The sequence below is a fragment of the Sus scrofa genome, chromosome 8 (genome assembly GCF_000003025.6).
Source record: "Sus scrofa isolate TJ Tabasco breed Duroc chromosome 8, Sscrofa11.1, whole genome shotgun sequence".
Lineage (NCBI taxonomy): Eukaryota > Metazoa > Chordata > Mammalia > Artiodactyla > Suidae > Sus > Sus scrofa.
This window is the reverse complement of record NC_010450.4, coordinates 29495631-29513861: the sequence shown is the minus strand read 5'-3', so window position 1 is coordinate 29513861 and position 18231 is coordinate 29495631. Positions and strand designations below refer to the sequence as shown.

At 44.3% G+C, this 18231-nt stretch overlaps 1 protein-coding gene across 7 annotated transcripts in view; it reads right to left on the bottom strand.

Annotated features, from left to right (window-relative positions):
- The window catches only part of TBC1D1 (TBC1 domain family member 1), a 220231-nt gene that overhangs the window by 76713 nt on the left and 125287 nt on the right, over window positions 1-18231 (bottom strand). For 4 of the 7 annotated variants that reach the window (XM_021101100.1, XM_021101103.1, XM_021101106.1 and 1 more), the window contains 6 exons: window positions 12195-12305; window positions 7449-7577; window positions 5956-6042; window positions 4319-4599; window positions 2254-2415; window positions 1329-1448 (listed from right to left, as the gene is read on the bottom strand). In XM_021101100.1, coding sequence (XP_020956759.1) covers window positions 1329-1448; window positions 2254-2415; window positions 4319-4599; window positions 5956-6042; window positions 7449-7577; window positions 12195-12305 — 890 coding nt within the window. The remainder of the gene's footprint in view (window positions 1-1328; window positions 1449-2253; window positions 2416-4318; window positions 4600-5955; window positions 6043-7448; window positions 7578-12194; window positions 12306-18231) is intronic. The other 3 variants (XM_021101102.1, XM_021101104.1, XM_021101101.1) reach the window with 2 other exon arrangements.

Sequence of the window (18231 nt, the reverse complement as noted above, 5' to 3'; positions counted from 1 at the left end):
GGTACAAGCAAACATAACTAGATAAAAACAGACTTGGTCAAATCAAGCTTGCAGTGGGGCAACACTCCTACTGGACTGCTTTCTTGTAGGGTGCTTTTTATGATAAAAAAAAAAGAGTAAGGTTACATGTCCTTAATTTATTTCTATCATAAAAGATATTAAGAAAAATGCTCTACAGATCTTGGCTTCCACTGGGCCTCTCCCGGGGCCACTTCAGAAAAGAGAACCTGCCTAAAGGGGGCACTGTCATCAGGGCCACAATGCCCCCTAGTCTGTGTGTGGGGAGATTTTCTTGGCAGAGGCCTGTAGCTCCAAGGATCACCACAAAAACAAAATACAAAAAAGTTAAATTACACAGAACCAGCAAGTGCAGTAACCATGCAGTCACTTGCTAATGATGACTGTTTTAACATCTGCATGTTTTATTTAAACTACAAAACAGCATATTCTTCAGTATACATAAATACAATCCCAATCACTAATTCTCTCCCTATTCACTAGAGCTCTTGTAACCTACACCTGAGGACATACCCACAACTAATCAATCACCAGAACTTACAGATTAGACATCTGATTTACTGACAGCCAAAGATGCTCACTACCCAGAAACACTAAGACTTTATTTTTTTTACAAGGTTTTTTTTTTGTATTATTATTTTTTTTATCACTCAAATGAATTTATCACATCTGTAGTTGTATAATGATCATAACAATCCATTTTCACAGGATTTCCATCCCATAACCCAAGCACATCCCCCCACCCCCCAAACTGTCTCCTCCAGAGACCATAAGGTTTTTTGTTTGTTTGTTTTTTGTTTTTTTGTCTTTTTGCCTTTTCTAGGGCTGCTCCCGCGGCACATGGAAGTTCCCAGGCTAGGGGTCTAATCGGAGCTGCAGCTGCCAGCCTACACCAGAGCCACAGCAACGTGGGATCTGAGCCGCATCTGTGACCTACACCACAGCTCACAGCAACGCCGGATCCTCAACCCGCTGAGCAAGGCTAAGGATCGAACCCGCCACCTCATGGTTCCTAGTCGGATTCATTAACCACCACGCCACGACAGGAACTCCCACCATAAGTTTTTCAATAAGACTTTCTTTAATTTGCTAAAAACGACAACATTAATAAACTAATCCCAGTCAAAACTGGATAACAGGTTGACTCATTTTTCAAAATCGCATTCAGTAAGAAAAAAGTATAAGAAAGAAGATACAACAGATCTCGTGAAAACGAGTTTTCAAATGGCAAAAAGAACAGCTGAAAAACCCCAGTAGGTCTAACAATCAACACTTCTACCCAGACTTGACAGATCTAAATTAAACCCTACCTTTTTGCGGTCATAAAGTCAGAGGTGTTATTTTCATCTACAGGAGCCAGAAATTTTAGAAAATTTGGCACAGAGGAAGAAGAATGAAGTTTTTTCCTCAGGGCATTACGGTAGGAGATGCTGAGAGTTTGGTTGAAAAAAGAGTTTAGAATAAAGAAACACAAACACACAAAGTATAAAACATAAGCTTCAAAGTAAAAGGAACATTTTCATAGTTCTAATGCCAAGAAAATTAAAGCAGGTAAGAAATTTTAAATATTTACAAATGAGACAATGTTCATTTTCAGTCAAAAAAATTCTATTTTGAATGAATGGAATCAATGAATGAATTAACATCAGCCCATTCAGTTATGCAAGAGGAATACATTCTAAGGATCTGCTGTACAACCCTGTCCCCACAGCTAACAGCACTGTGCCCAGGGTTAGTAACACTGTGAACACATTAACAAACATTTGTGAAGAGAACAGGTCTCATGTTAAGCCTTCTTAGCAGAATAAAACAAAAACAACAACAATTAAAAAAAATCAGTCCATCATCCAAAATGACTCTTTCCTTCCAGACTGGGGAAATAATTTTCCGAAATTAATGAGGGGGTTTCTGATTGGCACAAATTGCCATGCATATGATCGAGCATAGTTGCTGAGTGTGAGTGAGTGTGTGTACTTGGTCAGGGGGAAATGAAAATAAGTATATAAAAAAATCTTGCTTTCAAGACTGTTCTCATAATGATTTTGAGGAAATTAATCAACAGCACAATTAAGAAGATTGCAATGATGGACTGAAAATAATAAAACCAAAGCCAGACACACATACGCAGACAAGCGGTGGCCCCGGGCCCTTGCACGGACATTCAGCACACCCTCTGTGTGAGCGTCCCAGGAAGACGAACGACATTGAACTTGGCCATGCAGGTGGCTGGCTCACCTCTTTGGCACAGCATCCCCACTCTGTTCTCCACTTGAGTTATGTTTGAGGTACTTAAAAAAATTGGGCGAGGAGGCGGAGGGGTTAAGCCGAGGTGGAGGAGCAGGAGCTGAAGACTGACCTGAGGGACTTTTACACTCGCCAACAGGTGGACGATCCCCACTAAACAGCAATTAGAGAGAAGGCAGGGATTAGAGGGAGAAGGGAGGGAGCCAGGCAGGAGATGCAGAGGACACATGTGAAACGGGCGTCTGGGCAGCAAAGGAGCTGTCAGAGTTAGGGGTGCTCTCCTCCTCTGCACCCCGCTGCCCACTGGCAAAGGCAGTAAAGAGAAAGGTCCCTCTTGATCATGTGTCTATGAGCCCAAGAGACCCGTTTGCTCTACTTCCTTTATGGGACCTGGCAGGGAACAGAAATTTTTTTAATTAAAACAAAAGCGAAGGAAAGCAAAACAAAATCCAGAGTTTTAAAAATACAGCTCTCTTTAAAATGAACAATACCCTGCCTGAATGTCGAAGTCTCATTTCCTGTGCGTAAGTGAGCAGAGAATTCATGAGGGGGACGCAAAGCAAATGAGGAATGCTGGAGAAGTGGGGGGGGACAGTTCCGCGTCCCCCTCATCACCCACGCCTCGCACGAGCCTTCGGGGGAGGGGGAAATGGACCGTCAGGGATTCCAGCTTCCTACCACCTCTGGCTTGCATGAAACAGCAGGGCTTAGCCAGAGGACTAGGAGTCTCCAGACAGGAAGGTTCCCATCATCACTCAAATGCTGGGAAGAGAGGGCTGAGCACAGCGAAGAGGCAGAATAAAGAAGTGCAGGCACAGGGTTTTAAGACACATGATGAGAACACATAAAGCCTCAAATTATGCTTGTCTGTAAAACACCACACAACTGAACACTAGCTGCTGAAGCATGTCCTGCTTTGGGATCCCAGTTTTCCAGCAGAATTGCAAAGAAGGTGGCGGGGACAGAGCGGGGAGGCTCTCCCGCACCACTAAGACTGTGGACACCTCAAACACCCCTGTGTGGACACTCCCGCATCTGTGCAGGCCTGCACCAGGACACATACCCTGGCTTCTGCTGTCCCCAGTCAGAGGCAGGAGGTGGCAGCTGCACAGTTTTTAAAGATTTTTAAAGGGATTTTTTTTTTTTTTTTACGGCAGCACCCTCAGCACATGGAATTTCCCAGGCCAGGGACTCAATCTGAGCCACAGCTGCAACCCGTGCTGCGAGTGGCAGCACTATAAGACCCTTTAACCTGCCTCGCCGGGCCAAGGACTGAACCTGTGCCTCTGCAGTGATCTGAGATGCTGTAGTCAGATTCCTAACCCGCTGCACCACAGTGGGAACTCCTAAAGTGATTTTTAAAGATACCTCTGTGTCATTCACGGTTTCTACACTTGTCAAATTAACTGCTGAGGGTCCCTACAAGGGAATGGGAGAACAGCTCCCGGACTGCCTACCCATCTCTATAAACAGGAAACCCCAACTGCTCACTAGGGCCCAATTATTAAAACTCGCAAATCTTGTTAGAAGAATCTAGAATTTTCACATTGAAGATCTCAAGACCATCTGATCCCACTGAGTCATACAGTGAAGTCAGGCAACTTTGCTCAGGTCCCGGCTGGGTGGGGACGGAGCGGGGACAGAACTCCGCTGCCTCGTGCTCTGAAGGGACCCATCTCCGCATCTCTGGCCCAGGTCTCCGAGAGGCCTGTTCACCTGCTGGCCTGTCGCCACTTTCCCCACAATCAGGCTGCCCCTCACTGTGGCCGGAGTGACCCTTATGCATGTGACAGGCCATTTCTGCTGCTTCGCCTGCTTCCTCACGGTCCCTGCACGTGAAGAAATGACAAGCATCTCGCACATCCACATGTTTCCCAAGGGAGGAAGGTGGGAGGGATGCGTCCCTGCCTCCAGTTTCCCCTTTTTAAGCCCACAGTGACAGCTGACTCGGCTTCCTCTTTCACCCAATCAACACGCCTGGGACGCACATACCTGGTCCATCACAGACCTGCCCCGGCCACCTACACAAGCAATCGACAGCTTAAACAAATCTTACTTTCGTTCGTGAGGCGTCTCTGTGCTCACTGAGTGGTACCTCACAAGCTTCCTCTGCGAGGGCCCTGGAGAGGCGCGGGCGGGCTCCGGGGGCTCCGGGCACTCCGCGGGCACGTGACTCAGGGTGTTGGCTCGCCTCCGGAAGCCCTGCTGCGGCGAGGGCAGGGCCAGCTCCTCCGCGGGCTGGCCCTCCGGGTCACTGGACAGGTCGTCCGAGGAGCCGAGGAGCCGGAAGGCGCTCTCGGAGATGGGCAGGGCCTCCTTTTCACACACAGACGGCTCCTGGCAGCAGACAGACAGCAGGTCAGACGCATCATGGGGCGCTTGGGGGACTCACCAGTCTCTCATTCCAGCTGCAGGAAAACATCGCAGTATGTGGGCGCATCTGATTCGAAGGCCATCGAGAGGCCACCAGAAGCGTGAGGGGAAAAGGCGTTGTAAATGCCTGCTCATCGGAGACAAGATCCTGGTGTGTGGGACATGGGAAAGTGCCCAAGTGCAAATATGAAGGACGTCAATTATAACACAGAACGGTCCTAAAGCAAAGCTGAAATAGATCTTTCTGGGGAAAAAAAAATTTTGGCTGAGGCTGTGGCACGTGCAATTTCCTGGGCCAGGGATCAAACCCACACCACAGGGAGTTCTCACTGCGGCTCAGCAGGTTACAAACCCAACTAGGATCCATGAGGATTCGGGTCTGATCCCTGGCCTCACTCGGTGGGTTAAGGACACAATACTTAACTGTAAATATTGTTTTGTGAACATTCAATTTCATGTGGGAGTGTAAATGTATGTTGGTGAACCATTCTGCAATGGTGAATGTGTAAATCACTGTTGGTTATGGCCTAAAACACTTGGAAAGCCACAGGCCTGCGGGGAACAGAAGAACTTCTCTCCCTGTGGTGAAGGAAGCCATTCCTCGGGAGCTGGCCATCCCTCTCTCTTCCATCCCGGGACACTCTGGTCCAGTCACAGAGGGAAAGCTGACCTCTGTGCTCCCCAGCACAAAACCCGAAATCCACTCTTCTGGTGGTTAAAAAGTTGAACTAACCCGTTTGAAATATGCTTGGTATGTTTAGAAAGCAAGAGATGAAAACTAGGACACAGACACAGGCTTGTTACCAAAGAGGACCGCTGGCTTGCTCATTATCACAAAGCTATGCTTCGTGGCAGACGTGAGGGGTGAGGCTTGGCTATTTATTTATAAAACAGTGATGTTTAATTATAATCACAGAGCCAACCAGAGAATAAAGCTAGTTTCAGGAGTGTGAGCTGCACACTGCTCAGAACTCACAAACCCACTTTTGAGGTGGTCACAATTTGAATTATTCTTAATATTTCACTTAGATTTCATTGCAAAATCCACTTCAAAAAATCCACTGATGGTTTTGTGATGACTTAGGTCTCAGCATCTTAGAGCATGACCATCTGCCTGGGAGGACACGATTTTGTTGTTGGAGCAGAACTGCACACCCAGCCCTCCCTCCACCTGCACCATGAAGTCCGGAAGCACCAAACTTCTCGCAGCTGCAGGTTAGGAGAGCTCTGCTGTCCTCTGATAGGCCCTGTACCTAGGAGATGAGTAAGACCCATTTGCTGGTTTCTGCAGGGTTGTCAGATAAAGAGAAATGTGCTTACTTTGCTGGTGCTACTTAATGTGCTAGACACGGAGCTGTCCAGATCCAGGCTGGTGGAGTGCTCCTGGAGGCCTCTGGCTTTATTACCCTACGAAAGAAAAGCAGTCGAGTTATGACCCCTGAGGCGTTTGCAAAGGCATCCGCTAGAAGCAGTCTGGTCTATTTCAATAAGCTCAGGAAAAATGCATCTACTGAGAAACGCTGCTGCACACATATGAGACAATCAACGTTCCCGACTTTTTTCTATTTTTTAAACCAACCTAAATGCTCCAAAGCACCTGGTGGGCTCATCATTTGGCAGGGATGGTGGGCAAGGGAAGAGACAACGCGTCTCCAAAGCAAAGTAAGTGCCGGAGGGCATGCGCTCCACAACCCTCGCCTCCAGCCCGCCACACGCCAACCCCAAGCTCTCCGTCTGGGAGACAGAGGCAGCCCCACCCCAGCGCCAGTTCTGTAAATGAACTGTCTTTAATTATCTGTAAGGATGCTGTAAGACTCTCAGAAACATCTTCACACAAAATAAAATTTAACTTTCACCAAAAAAATAAAGCTTGTTTCAAATGAAGTAGTTCATGAAATAAAAAAGAAATAAAAGAAGATATTGTAAACTCTTGAAAGGTGTGGAACTTTGAGAGAAAATCAAACATCTACTTCTTAGAAGTGCCATCGTCAGGGGTGTTTACACTCATGGGAGGGGGGAGTAGGTAAGTAGGGGGTGATAGGAATTTCTTTAAGAACTTCCAGATTGGTACAGATGCACATTTTATTTTTCCTGTAGAGCTGCAGGCCACAAACTTCTTCTGTAAAGGGCCAGATAATAAACCTCTTACGCTCTGTGGGCCAACTACTTGACTCTGTAGAAAAGCAGCCTTAGACAAAAGGCGAATGAACTGATGTGACTGTGTTCTAACAAAACTTTATTTACAAAAACAAAAAGTGACTGGTATCTGGCCCAAGAGCCACAGTTTGCAGATCCTGCTACAGGCAATTTGAGACACCAGCAACAGAAGCTGAGAACAACAATTTTTAAGCTGTACCTAGTGACACCAGGGAGAATGGAACCCACACTTTGATGTATCTGATCCATGCTCTTTATAGGGGCTGCCCCACAAACAACATTCTTTTGGGAAACTCCATGGGATATAATACAACACAAAAGAGTGATTATTTTTTTGGCCATGCCCTTGGCATGCAGAGGTTCCCAGGCCAGGGATCAAACCTGTGCCAGAGCAGCAACCCGAGCTACAGCAGTAATAACGCCAGCTCCTTTAGTCTCGAAGCCACCAGGGAACTCCAATAATGATTTTTAAAAACCCAGACCAAGGTAAAAACTGAACTTTAAAGGGAACAATTTTCTAAGACTAAGAAGACATTAAAAAGGTTTTACCCTCCTATACTTTACAATGAACCCTGTTGGAGTAAAAGCAAAGAACTGAATCTCATGTTCTCTCAAAACGTGAGTCAACTTAAATTAGGACGAATCATACCACTTACCCGGGACAAAATACTTTCTAAAGACTCCGTTAAAGATCTCTTTGCTTTGTTTTTCAGCATATCTAGTCTAAACCGAGTGGCACTGGGTGGTAACTCGCTTCCAATATTCTCCGCTGCAATCTGTGATGCCTAAAAAGTGGAACAATGGAAAGTTAAGTCACATAGGCCTCCTTCCTTTTTAAAGGACTGAAAAACCTCTAGGATGCATCTTCTTGACCCCAGGTCATATTCTTTCTGTGACTTCTTCTCAGCTGCTCCTTGGCAACAGGACTGCAAGTCTAAGAAATACATTTGCCTCAAAGACCGACTCTGTCTCCTCCAAAAGAAATGAAGAAATGTGCTTAGAAACCAATCCGTTAACAAAGCAGTTTAGAGCTCGGGCTCTGTGGCTGGATCAGAGACAGTCACTCACTAGCCGCGGCCTTGTGCAAGCTGCTTTCTCTGAGCCACAACTTCCTCTCCTGTGAACTGAGACCGACCTCAAGATGTAAGAACAGTGCTGTGGGGTGAGCATAGCAGGTAAAGCATCTAAAAGCATCAGGCACAGCTTGTGGTACAAAGGCAACTACCATTAGCTTTTCAAAGGAAAGGAACAACACACTCTGGGTTCCCAGTTCAGAACCCACCATCCAGGGGTGTCACAACCCATCCACCGGCAGCCTTTTCACAATAACCAGCACCTGGAAATAGCATAGGTGTCCGTCACAAGGGGAATGGAGAAATCAACCATACTTGTGACACAATGGAATGAAAAGGAACATATTAATGATTTATGCAACAACAAGGATGAATATCAAAAACATTCTGCTAAGTGAAAGAAGCCTGAACCAAAAGAGAAGATACTGTATGATTCTACTTATAAAAAGTTCCCAAACAGGCAAAACGAATCTATGGTGGGAAAAAAAAAAAAAAACAGTGGTTGCCTGGGGGAGGGAGGGAGTGAGGACTGCTGTGGGGGTACCTGCGGGCATGATGGAGATGTCCTGTATCTTGACAGGGATGTGGGCTACCTGAATGTACAAAATCCTCCAAACTCAACAAATGGTACGCTCGAGATCTGTGCAGCTTACTATGTGTAAATCTTATCTCCAAAAAATTGTAAACAAATACTAAATTCTAGGTATTGATACACATACTAAAGGGTTCAGGGATCAAGAAGACTAGTACATGGAGTTCTCGTCGTGGCTCAGTGGTTAACAAATCCGACTAGGAACCATGAGGTTGCAGGTTTGATCCCTGGCCTTGCTCAGTGGGTTAAGGATCCGGCGTTGCCGAGAGCTGTGGTGTAGGTTGCAGACGCGGCTCGGATCCTGCATCGCTGTGGCTCTGGCGAAGGCCAGCAGCTACAGCTCCGATCAGACCCCTAGCCTGGGAACCTCCATAGGCCGTGGGTGCAGCCCTAGAAAATGCAAAAAAAAAAAAGAAGAATGCTAGTACAGAAACTTACCTTGAAAGGCATCAAAATAAGGATACACACACAGGAAAGCAAACATAACAAAATGTTAAAAATGGTTTCCTCCACTTGGGCATCTATCCGGACAAAACTCTACTTAAAAGAGACACATGCACCCGCGTGTTCACTGCAGCACTATTCACAATAGCCAGGACATGGAAACAACCCAAATGTCCATCGACAGATGATTGGATTCAGAAGATGTGGTATATATACACAATGGAATACTACTCAGCCATAAAAAGGGTGACATAATGCCATTTGCAGCAACATGGATGGAACTAGAGAATCTCATCCTGAGTGAAATGAGCCAGAAAGACAAAGGCAAATACCATATGATATCACTTATAACTGGAATCTAATATCCAGCACAAATGAACATCTCCTCAGAAAAGAAAATCATGGACTTGGAGAAAAGATTTGTGGCTGCCTGATGGGAGTGGGAGGGATCGGGAGCTTGGGCTTATCAGACACAACTTAGAATAGATTTACAAGGAGATCCTGCTGAGTAGCATTGAGAACTTTGTCTAGATACTCATGTTGCAACAGAACAAAGGGTGGGGGAAAAAATGTAATTGTAATGTATACATGTAAGGATAACCTAACCCCCTTGATGTACAGTGGGAAAATAAAAAAATTTATTAAAAAATAAATAAATAAATAAAAAATAAATATTAACAAAACATTAAAAAAAAAATGGTTTCCTCCAGATGGTGGGCGTAGGAGTACTGTGCGCTTGTTTGTATGTTTGAAATTTTCGTGATAAAATGTCAGGAAAAAAGAAAAACTTATCTACTGGATAATGCACTCAGGCAAATTGCTGAGTACTTCTGTAACATTAAACGTTGTTGGTTACACTCCTAAAGGACACATGATTAAGATAATGTCTTTGGACCTCAGACACACGGGCTCAACACTGCCTAGCAAACGACTTGCCCTCTGTTCCCCATGCCCTTGTCTCTAACATGAGTATTACACCTACTGCAAAAGAGCTGTTGAAGGGGAAAAAAATGGCTAATTCACATAAAGACTTAAAACTCTATCTAGTACATGGCAAACATTCACTCAGTGGTAGCTGTTAATTAATTTTTGTACCAGCTCAGTGAATACAAGTAGAAATGATATATCCATTGATTAAAACCTAATACCCTCTCGACTTTATAGATCTTTGCCTAAACTGCCTCCTTCCGCATACAATCAAAGGATTCATTCAGTTGTTTTCTGCTTTATGAAATGATTCCTCTAACAGCTATCCAACGCTAACATGTTAGTCTGAAAAGCGCACACAGCGTGGCGGCCCCACAGCGCTGAGAAGCACCGCTCTGAGACTGTGCTCATTGTCCTCTGCCTGCCTTTGAAGGTTGGTGGACACAGGCCACAGTTCTACCTCTCTTTAGGCCAAGTCATAACACATTTTCAAAGGTTACAGGCATTTTTCGGAGTAACAAGAAGGTAATGAAATCCATGTGGTATCTGGTAAGAGAAAGTGAGAGCAAGAACCTGTAAATGACTCTCAAAAGTTCATGGGATCAATCTGCACAGCAGCTGCTGCTCGGAAAAGCTGTACTCAGAGCCCAAGAACGCGTCGGGTCTGAGGGACACCCGAACACATCTGGGGATCAGAGGAACTTCTTTGCAGGCAAAGACACAGCCCTCCTGAGTGACAGAATGTTTAGAAACCTCGAGTGAAAGGATGCTCAGACACCAGTTCCACTTTGTGAGGCTTGATCTCCTTGACATTAAATCCTCTGTTTCCAAATGAAAATATAATTAAATCTACTTCTCCAGTGTAGTACTCTATGCTCAAATCATTAAGACACTACCCTGTTCCAGAACAATGAGACTGCACTTGGGTCAGAACTTTCCATCCACCATAAATGCTTCATTCTGCTTTCTAACAGTTACAAAGTACTTGAAAATTATCAATTTCCTGTTAAACAAGACAGACTGACTCAGGAAAAAGAAAATCAGAACACAGAAAAACCATCGGTGGCACAAGAGACAAAGGAAAGGATATCAGAAAAAGAAACGGAAAAGAAATTGGCTGAAGAGTGAACTAGAGAATGAACTGAACACTCAGACCGCGGGGGTCCGTCCAAAAGTGAACAGAAGCTGCACAGGGCTTGCACGTTATCTTAAAGTGACCAGCTGGGAAGGGAGGGACATCCACACAAAGGCCAAAGCCACAGGGCACTGATAGCAGGGTCACAGCTGAGGGGCCCTACAGCTGGCCGATGACATGAAAAACAATGCTGGCCACGGTACGTGACCAGGAGCTCAGGAAAAGTGCACAATTGCCAAAGCCCACTAGGAGGCAGAGATCAAGCGGGGTACGCTGCTGTGTGTGCACCAGGTGAAACTGCATCCCAGTCAGGTTACCGGAAAAGCAGAGGCTGTTTACAGGGAAAAGAGCACTGAGCATTAAAGTGTGTTTAGAACAAGCACTCAGGAAGAGTTCTTTTTTTAAAAAAAGAAAAAGACAATATACTTTTTTGGAAATTAAAGATCATTTTGAACATCCTTCACCGATTTTTCTCTAAGTTTTCTGGCCTAACAGTAACTTACATATCAAACACGCATTCAGAAGCTATGGTGATTGTCACGAATTGACTTACACAGAGTCCAAAAGTGGTAGGAAAATGGTCCTTTGCCCCATGTTTACTGAATCCCAACCTCAAAGCTCTTCAACAACAGAGACCTGCAGGCAGCCCCAGCCTCTGACACAACACCCCTTGCACAGAAATGCTAAACCAAGCTGTGAACAGAGAGGATGGGAGCTGACACTACTGCCAACATGCAAAGTGGAATTAATGGAAGCTCTATATCTGAACAGCCCATAAACCAGGCTAACGCTATATGTGATTTGTCAGTAGTGCTTATCTTCTGTTCACACTGCGTTTTCTTTACACAGAACTTCCAGGCATCTTATGTAATTCTAAAGGCAGCTGTCCAATGTCACTCCCATTTCATCAGGGTGAAAGATGAGGATAAGTAACAGACATTACTAACTCATGCAGGTCAAGTAACTTGTCTTGGTAGCATCTGCTCGTAAACTTCCTCCTTTACGCTCCACACCAGTCCCCCGGTCAGAGCGACACCGTGCCTCACGGCAATGCACACAAACTTTCCTCACCTTCCCAAGCACAGTCTAAATATTCCCCAATCTTCTCTACAGGTGCAAAAAGTGGAAATAAAATAACGGGAGAAAAAGAGGGTTCAAAGCTCCAGAAAATCCTCAAAACTCTGTTTCACACAGTGTCCTGGTAAAATTTTAAGACAGAAAAATGCCATACCTGCTTTATCTCCCCAATATGGACATGAACTTTTTGTTTCTCTTCATATAAACATCTCAAGAAAGAAATAATCAATTCATTCTCTCGCTGCTCATTTCTTGGTCTCAATTTCTTAAAGAAAAAAAAAAGAATATATAACATTAATTTTTAACAGTCACCAAAACTGGTAAACCATCCCTTTGAAAATGCTTACAGCTTCCATTCACCAGCTAGTGTTCTTACCCAATCATCTCACTAGGGGGCACCAAAGATCCTAAAAGTGGAGATAATTTTTTAAAAGAAACAGAAGAATGGGGCCAGTGGGCCAAATGTAGATTTTGACCTGTGATGTCCTTATACCTAAAATAAAGATTTCACATCAGATAAAGGCCTAGTCAAAATATTAAGTAAACAGTCTTGAAAACATAAGAAAAGGACAAAATCTGTGTAAACACCCGGAGGTCAAGGGCCATGATGGCTACACACGTATAAGCTCTTATGGTTACGGGAACTGGAAAGGAAAACAGCAACTGGATCCAAGGTCACGGTTCCTTCCACATGTCTGTCATAAAGCACTTTCTGGAAGCCCCGCAAGGCATGCACTTGCTCACAAAACTTCATAGCACGGACTTAATTTCTTTTTCTTTCTTTTTTTAAAAAAAATTCTTTGTATGCCTTTTATTTTTCCAGGCAAGGCAGTGACAAAGCACACTGGACTAGAAATCAGGTCAAGCAGGTTCAAGGTGCTGCCTAGAAGTGTGATCAAATCATTCAATCTTTGCTTCTCCATCTGCTCAAATGAAAATTATGCACGGTATCTACTGCAAGGTCTCCTCCGCCTCCCAAATTCTTTAAAGGTAAAATACCATTTCATTTTTAGAAGACCATCTAATTTAATGTATTTAATCACTTTCCCTGAGTATGAAGAAAACAAAACTGAATTACTCTGGAGATACACAAAGCTTCTAGTCTACACATTTTAGAAACATGTTTTTATAATGACAACGATCCATTGCCCTGCTCCTCATCTCGCCCTACTCCAAACCCCTAGCCTGCCCTTTAAAACTAAGTCACGGTGTAATAAATGGATAGACTACACAAGCATCTGAGTGTGGGTCGAAGCACCTCTCAGCTGCCCAGCTAATAACTGAGGACCGATTTTACTCTCCATGTCACAGGCTGTAGAAGCAGAGGTAACGCTAACCCAGACCTTCTAACAGTCCCTCTTTGGCAGAGATCATTTGAAAGGATAAGTTGTTCCTGTTACTCAAGGAAATAATGGTAAATGATTAGAAGGAGTTGTTTTCAGGGAGGACTTCCTGTTCTTTCACCTTTCAGATTTAAGGATTAAAATATTTGAAAGGTTAGAACAGATGCTCTCAATCTGGATGCCAAGCCATGAACCCTGATGGTATACATTTTTCACATGTTTTATGCAACAAGCAGATTTCTCCAGAGAAGGGTCCCATCGGGTCTTCAAAAAAGGAAAGTGGTAGTCGTGTCCCACAACCCACCTTTCACTCTGCCGACCTCAGGAAGTTATGCAGATATGCTGAATACGCTGGGCCCAAAGCCCAGGAGGCCACAGGAACTCTCACCCACTGCCGGTGGGAAAGTGAAGTGGTACAGCCACTGGGGGAGCCAGTTTGGCAGCTTCTTACAAAACCAATCATGCTCCCATGATGCGATCCAGCAATCGCACTGCTCTGTACTCACCCAAATGAGCTGAAAATACATGACCATACAAAAGCCTGCACAAGAATGTGTACAGCAGCTTTATTCCTAGTTGCCAAAACTCAGATGCAACCCGAAGTCCTTCGACAGGTGAATAGATAAACCGTGGTATATGCAATGAAATATTACTCAGTACTAAAAGGAATGAGCTAGCAAACCATAAAAAGACATGGGGGAACCTCAGACACATGTTGTTAAGGGAAAGAAGCCAATGTGAAAAGGGTACATACTATATGATCCAATTATATGAAGTCCTGGAAAGATAAAACTGTCGGGACAGTATGGCTGCCTGGGGTTGGGGGTTGGGAAGAGTGAGGGGGAGCACAGAGGAGCTTTAGGGGAGGGAAACGATTCTGTATGCTACCAGAATGGTGAATAGCTGCCATTAAACACTTATCAGAACCCACACAATGTACCCCACCAAGTTACCTCTAATGGAAACCACAGACTTCAGTTACTAAAAATGCATCAATATTAACTCATCAATTGTAATAAAGGTACACACTAAAATGACACATTGATGGGGAAAACTGGCTTGGGGGAGGGGGTGGAATATGAGAAGTTCTATGGGAACTCTCTGCAGCTCCACCCACTTTTTCTGTAAAACTAAAACTACTCTAAAAAATAAAAGTCTTTTTTTTTTTTTTTTTTTTTAAGTCCAGGAAAGAAGAGTAGACAAGGATTACAAAGCCTCTGAGCAGGCACCCAAGAGCGGCCCCTTTCTTTCTTCTCCTACTCTTTAATTAAACCTTGAGCTGTTCTCACATGAAAAGTCTCTATTTTTCTTAGAGAAATTCTTCACAATCACTACTTCAAAATGTAAAAAAAAAAAAAAAAAAGGAGTTCCCATCATGGCACGGTGGAAACGAATCCAACTAGGAACCATGAGGTTGTGGGTTCAATCCCTGGCCTCACTCAGTGGGTTAAGGATCCGGTGTTGCCGTGAGCTGTGGTGTGGGTCGCAGATGCGGCTCGGATCCTGCATTGCTGTGGCTGAGGTGTAGGCTGGCAGCTACAGCTCCGACTGGACCCCTAGCCTGGGAACCTCCATATGTTGCAGGTTCAATCCTAAAAAGCAAAAAAAAAAAAGGCTAAGAACGCACTAATAAGAGAGACATTATTAGTACTTTCCTTTTCCTCAACATACACAAGAAAGAAACTACAAATGGACAGAAAATGAGACTAAACTGAGCACAAAGTACTGCCACAGCAGCTGCCCAAACCCTGAGTCACGGAGCTCGTTAAACATCATAGAGGAAAGTCAGTGGAGCTGAGAAGGCCATGTCTGTGGTGTCACACAGGTAAAGAAATAAGCCCATGCTTAAAATAACTAAAACAGGAGTTCCCGTCGTAGCGCAGTGGTTAACGAATCTGACTAGGAACCATGAGGGTGCAGGTTCGATCCCTGGCCTTGCTCAGTGGGTTAAGGATCTGGCGTTGCCGTCAGCTGTGGCGTAGATTGCAGACGCGGCTCGGATCCCGCGTTGCTGTGGCTCTGGCATAGGCCGGTGGCTGCAGCTCCAATTAGACCCCTAGCCTGGGAACCTCCATATACCGCAGGAGCTGCCCTAGAAAAGACAAAAACAGAAAACAAAAAAAAAAAAAAACAACTAAAACATGACTAGGGGGCTACGCTTTTACTGAGAGAAAATGATTATCAAGGTGTCATCCCCTTAATGCCCCCCATGGGACCTCACCGTGCCGCAGTGGGGCACATCATTATGCCTAAAGGTGATTTAATTTTATGAACATTCATGAGTCAAAGAGCAAAGTCTGAGGGAAACAACAGGTTATCAAGTGGAGCCTATCTCTTTGCAGTCAAAAATTAAGCTGCTTCTCCAAGTTACCCTACAGTGTAAGGAGTCAGGATGGTGGGCGCCTGGGGCCAGTACCGAGGGGGGGTTCTCAGCGGCTGGAAATGCTCTATTTCCCAATCTGGGGGCTGCTGCACAGGCGGATTCATCTTATAAAAATTCACTGAAATACAGCCCACATTTTACAGTAACTATTAATAGAATATAACCTTTAAAAATTGTGAATCACCACACGGTATACCTGAAACTTACGTAAGATTATGAATCAATTATTCTTCAAAATTTTTTTTATTTCATTGAACTATACACCACTCATTTGAGCACTTTTCTATAGTTATATTTGTTCTTAAAAAATAACAATATAATACAGTTAACTGCCTGTTAAGGTAACAGAGCCAATTTTGTTACAAGTTTCTTAACTTCATTTCTATGGGGGGGGGGGGGAAACGACTAGAAATTGGTTGTAAAAGCAATTCAAAAATCAATTTCCAGGAGTTCGCTTGGGGCACAACAGGTTAAGTATCTGGCATTGACACTGTGGCAGCTCAGGTCACTGCTGTGCTGCAGGTTCAATCCTTCGTCCAGGAACTTCCATGTACCAAGGACACAGCCAAAAAAAAAAAAGGAGTTCCCGTTGTGGCTCAGTGGTTAATGAATCCGACTAGGAATCATGAGGTTGTGGGTTTGATCCCTGGCCTTGCTCAGTAGGTTAAGGATCTGGTGTGCCATGAGCTGTGGTGTGGGTTGCAGACGCAGCTCAGATCCCAAGCTTCTGTGGCTGTGGTGTAGGCCGGCGGCTACAGCTCCAGTTCAACCCCTAGCCTGGGAACCTCCATGTGCTGTAGGAGCAGCCCGAGAAATGTCAAAAAAAAAATTATAATGAAAAATTATAAGAAATCACTTTAAGACCACAGAAAATCCAACCAAGTTGATATATATTCTGCACAAGGTAAAAACAAAGTTCTTCCATTAATCTTTAACTTGTGAAGTCATTTTATTTAATCCATTATTAACATCCACTGAGTATAAATCTACTTGACTTAGTTACTGAGTATGAATTAAGTCATTCCCTGAAATACACTCATTCAGATGAAGAGAATTTGGCTTTGAGACATTTTCTTTACTAGCCCTACTGGGCTTGAAAGCAATTTCTCCCCCTGAGGACAACCGACATGCACTCAGCCAGCAGGGGGCAGCATGAGGAGCCAGCCAGACCCTGCCAGAGGGGGTCACCACCTCCTATGCCCACTTAGATACGTTTGAAAGTTGTATTTCAAAGAGATCATAAATTAAAAAGTGACTCTGTAGTGTCATGAGTCCTTGTAGAAAGAGAAGGGTCAGGATACTCACATACCCAACTGGCACCAAGTTCTCTCAGAGCTCAAAGTCAAAGCTGGCTTGCTGGCAGCAGTGATAAGCCCCAGCATCATCCGCACAGTAATTCATGATTTCTTTTTCTTTATGGTTCTGTTTGGGCTGCATTTTCTTTTTGCAGGAAACATTTATAAAACATTGAATATGTATGCTTTAATAACGATTTAAGTAATCACACACTTACTATTAATTTCGATAGTAAGTACACCTGCTTTATAAAAATTTGCCCTTAGAGGAGTTCCCGTCGTGGCTCAGTGGTTAACGAATCTGACTAGGAACCATGAGCAGGTTCAATCCCTGGCCTTGCTCAGTGGGTTAAGGATCCCATGAGCCACGGCATTGCCATGAGCTGTGGTGTGGGTTGCAGACATGGCTCGGATCCCACGTTGCTGTGGCTGTGGTGTAGGCCGGTGGCTACAGCTCCAATTAGACCCCTAGCCTGGGAACCTCCATATGCCACGGGAGCGGCCTTAGAAAAGGCAAAAAGACAAAAAAAAAAAAAAAATTTGCCCTTAGAGAATTCCTCAGAAGCAAATTATTCTCCAGAAAAAGCTGTACAAAGGAAAATATTAACCATTCCATTCATAAGCGGTCTCACAACACTGCAAAGCCATATTTTTCCTTATGATCTTTCTGAAATGCATGATTTTCAAACACATTAGCAAGCACTACAACTTAAAAAAGAAACTTAGTGACTTGGTTTATATTTATATTTATATTTTATATTTTACAAACCAAGTATGGTCATTGAGGAAATAATTTAACAAGACTACCAATAAGCCATCAGAAGAAGAGAACTATGTCAAACTTGTATTATTCAAAGAAGAGCCACACTTACAATGATGGAAGACAAACTGGCTTTTCAAAGCCAGTGAACAAAATTACAGAGCCTACTCTAACACATGTGGGGGCCCTAGGATATTAACTGAACGCAATTTTTTTGTCTTTTTTTTTTTTGTCTTTTTTGCTATTTCTTGGGGTTGCTCCCGCGGTATATGGAGGTTCCCAGGCTAGGGGTCGAATCGGAGCTGTAGCCACCAGCCTATGCCAGAGCCACAGCAACGCGGATCCGAGCCACGTCTGCAACCTACACCACAGCTCACGGCAACGCCGGATCATCAACCCACTGAGCAAGG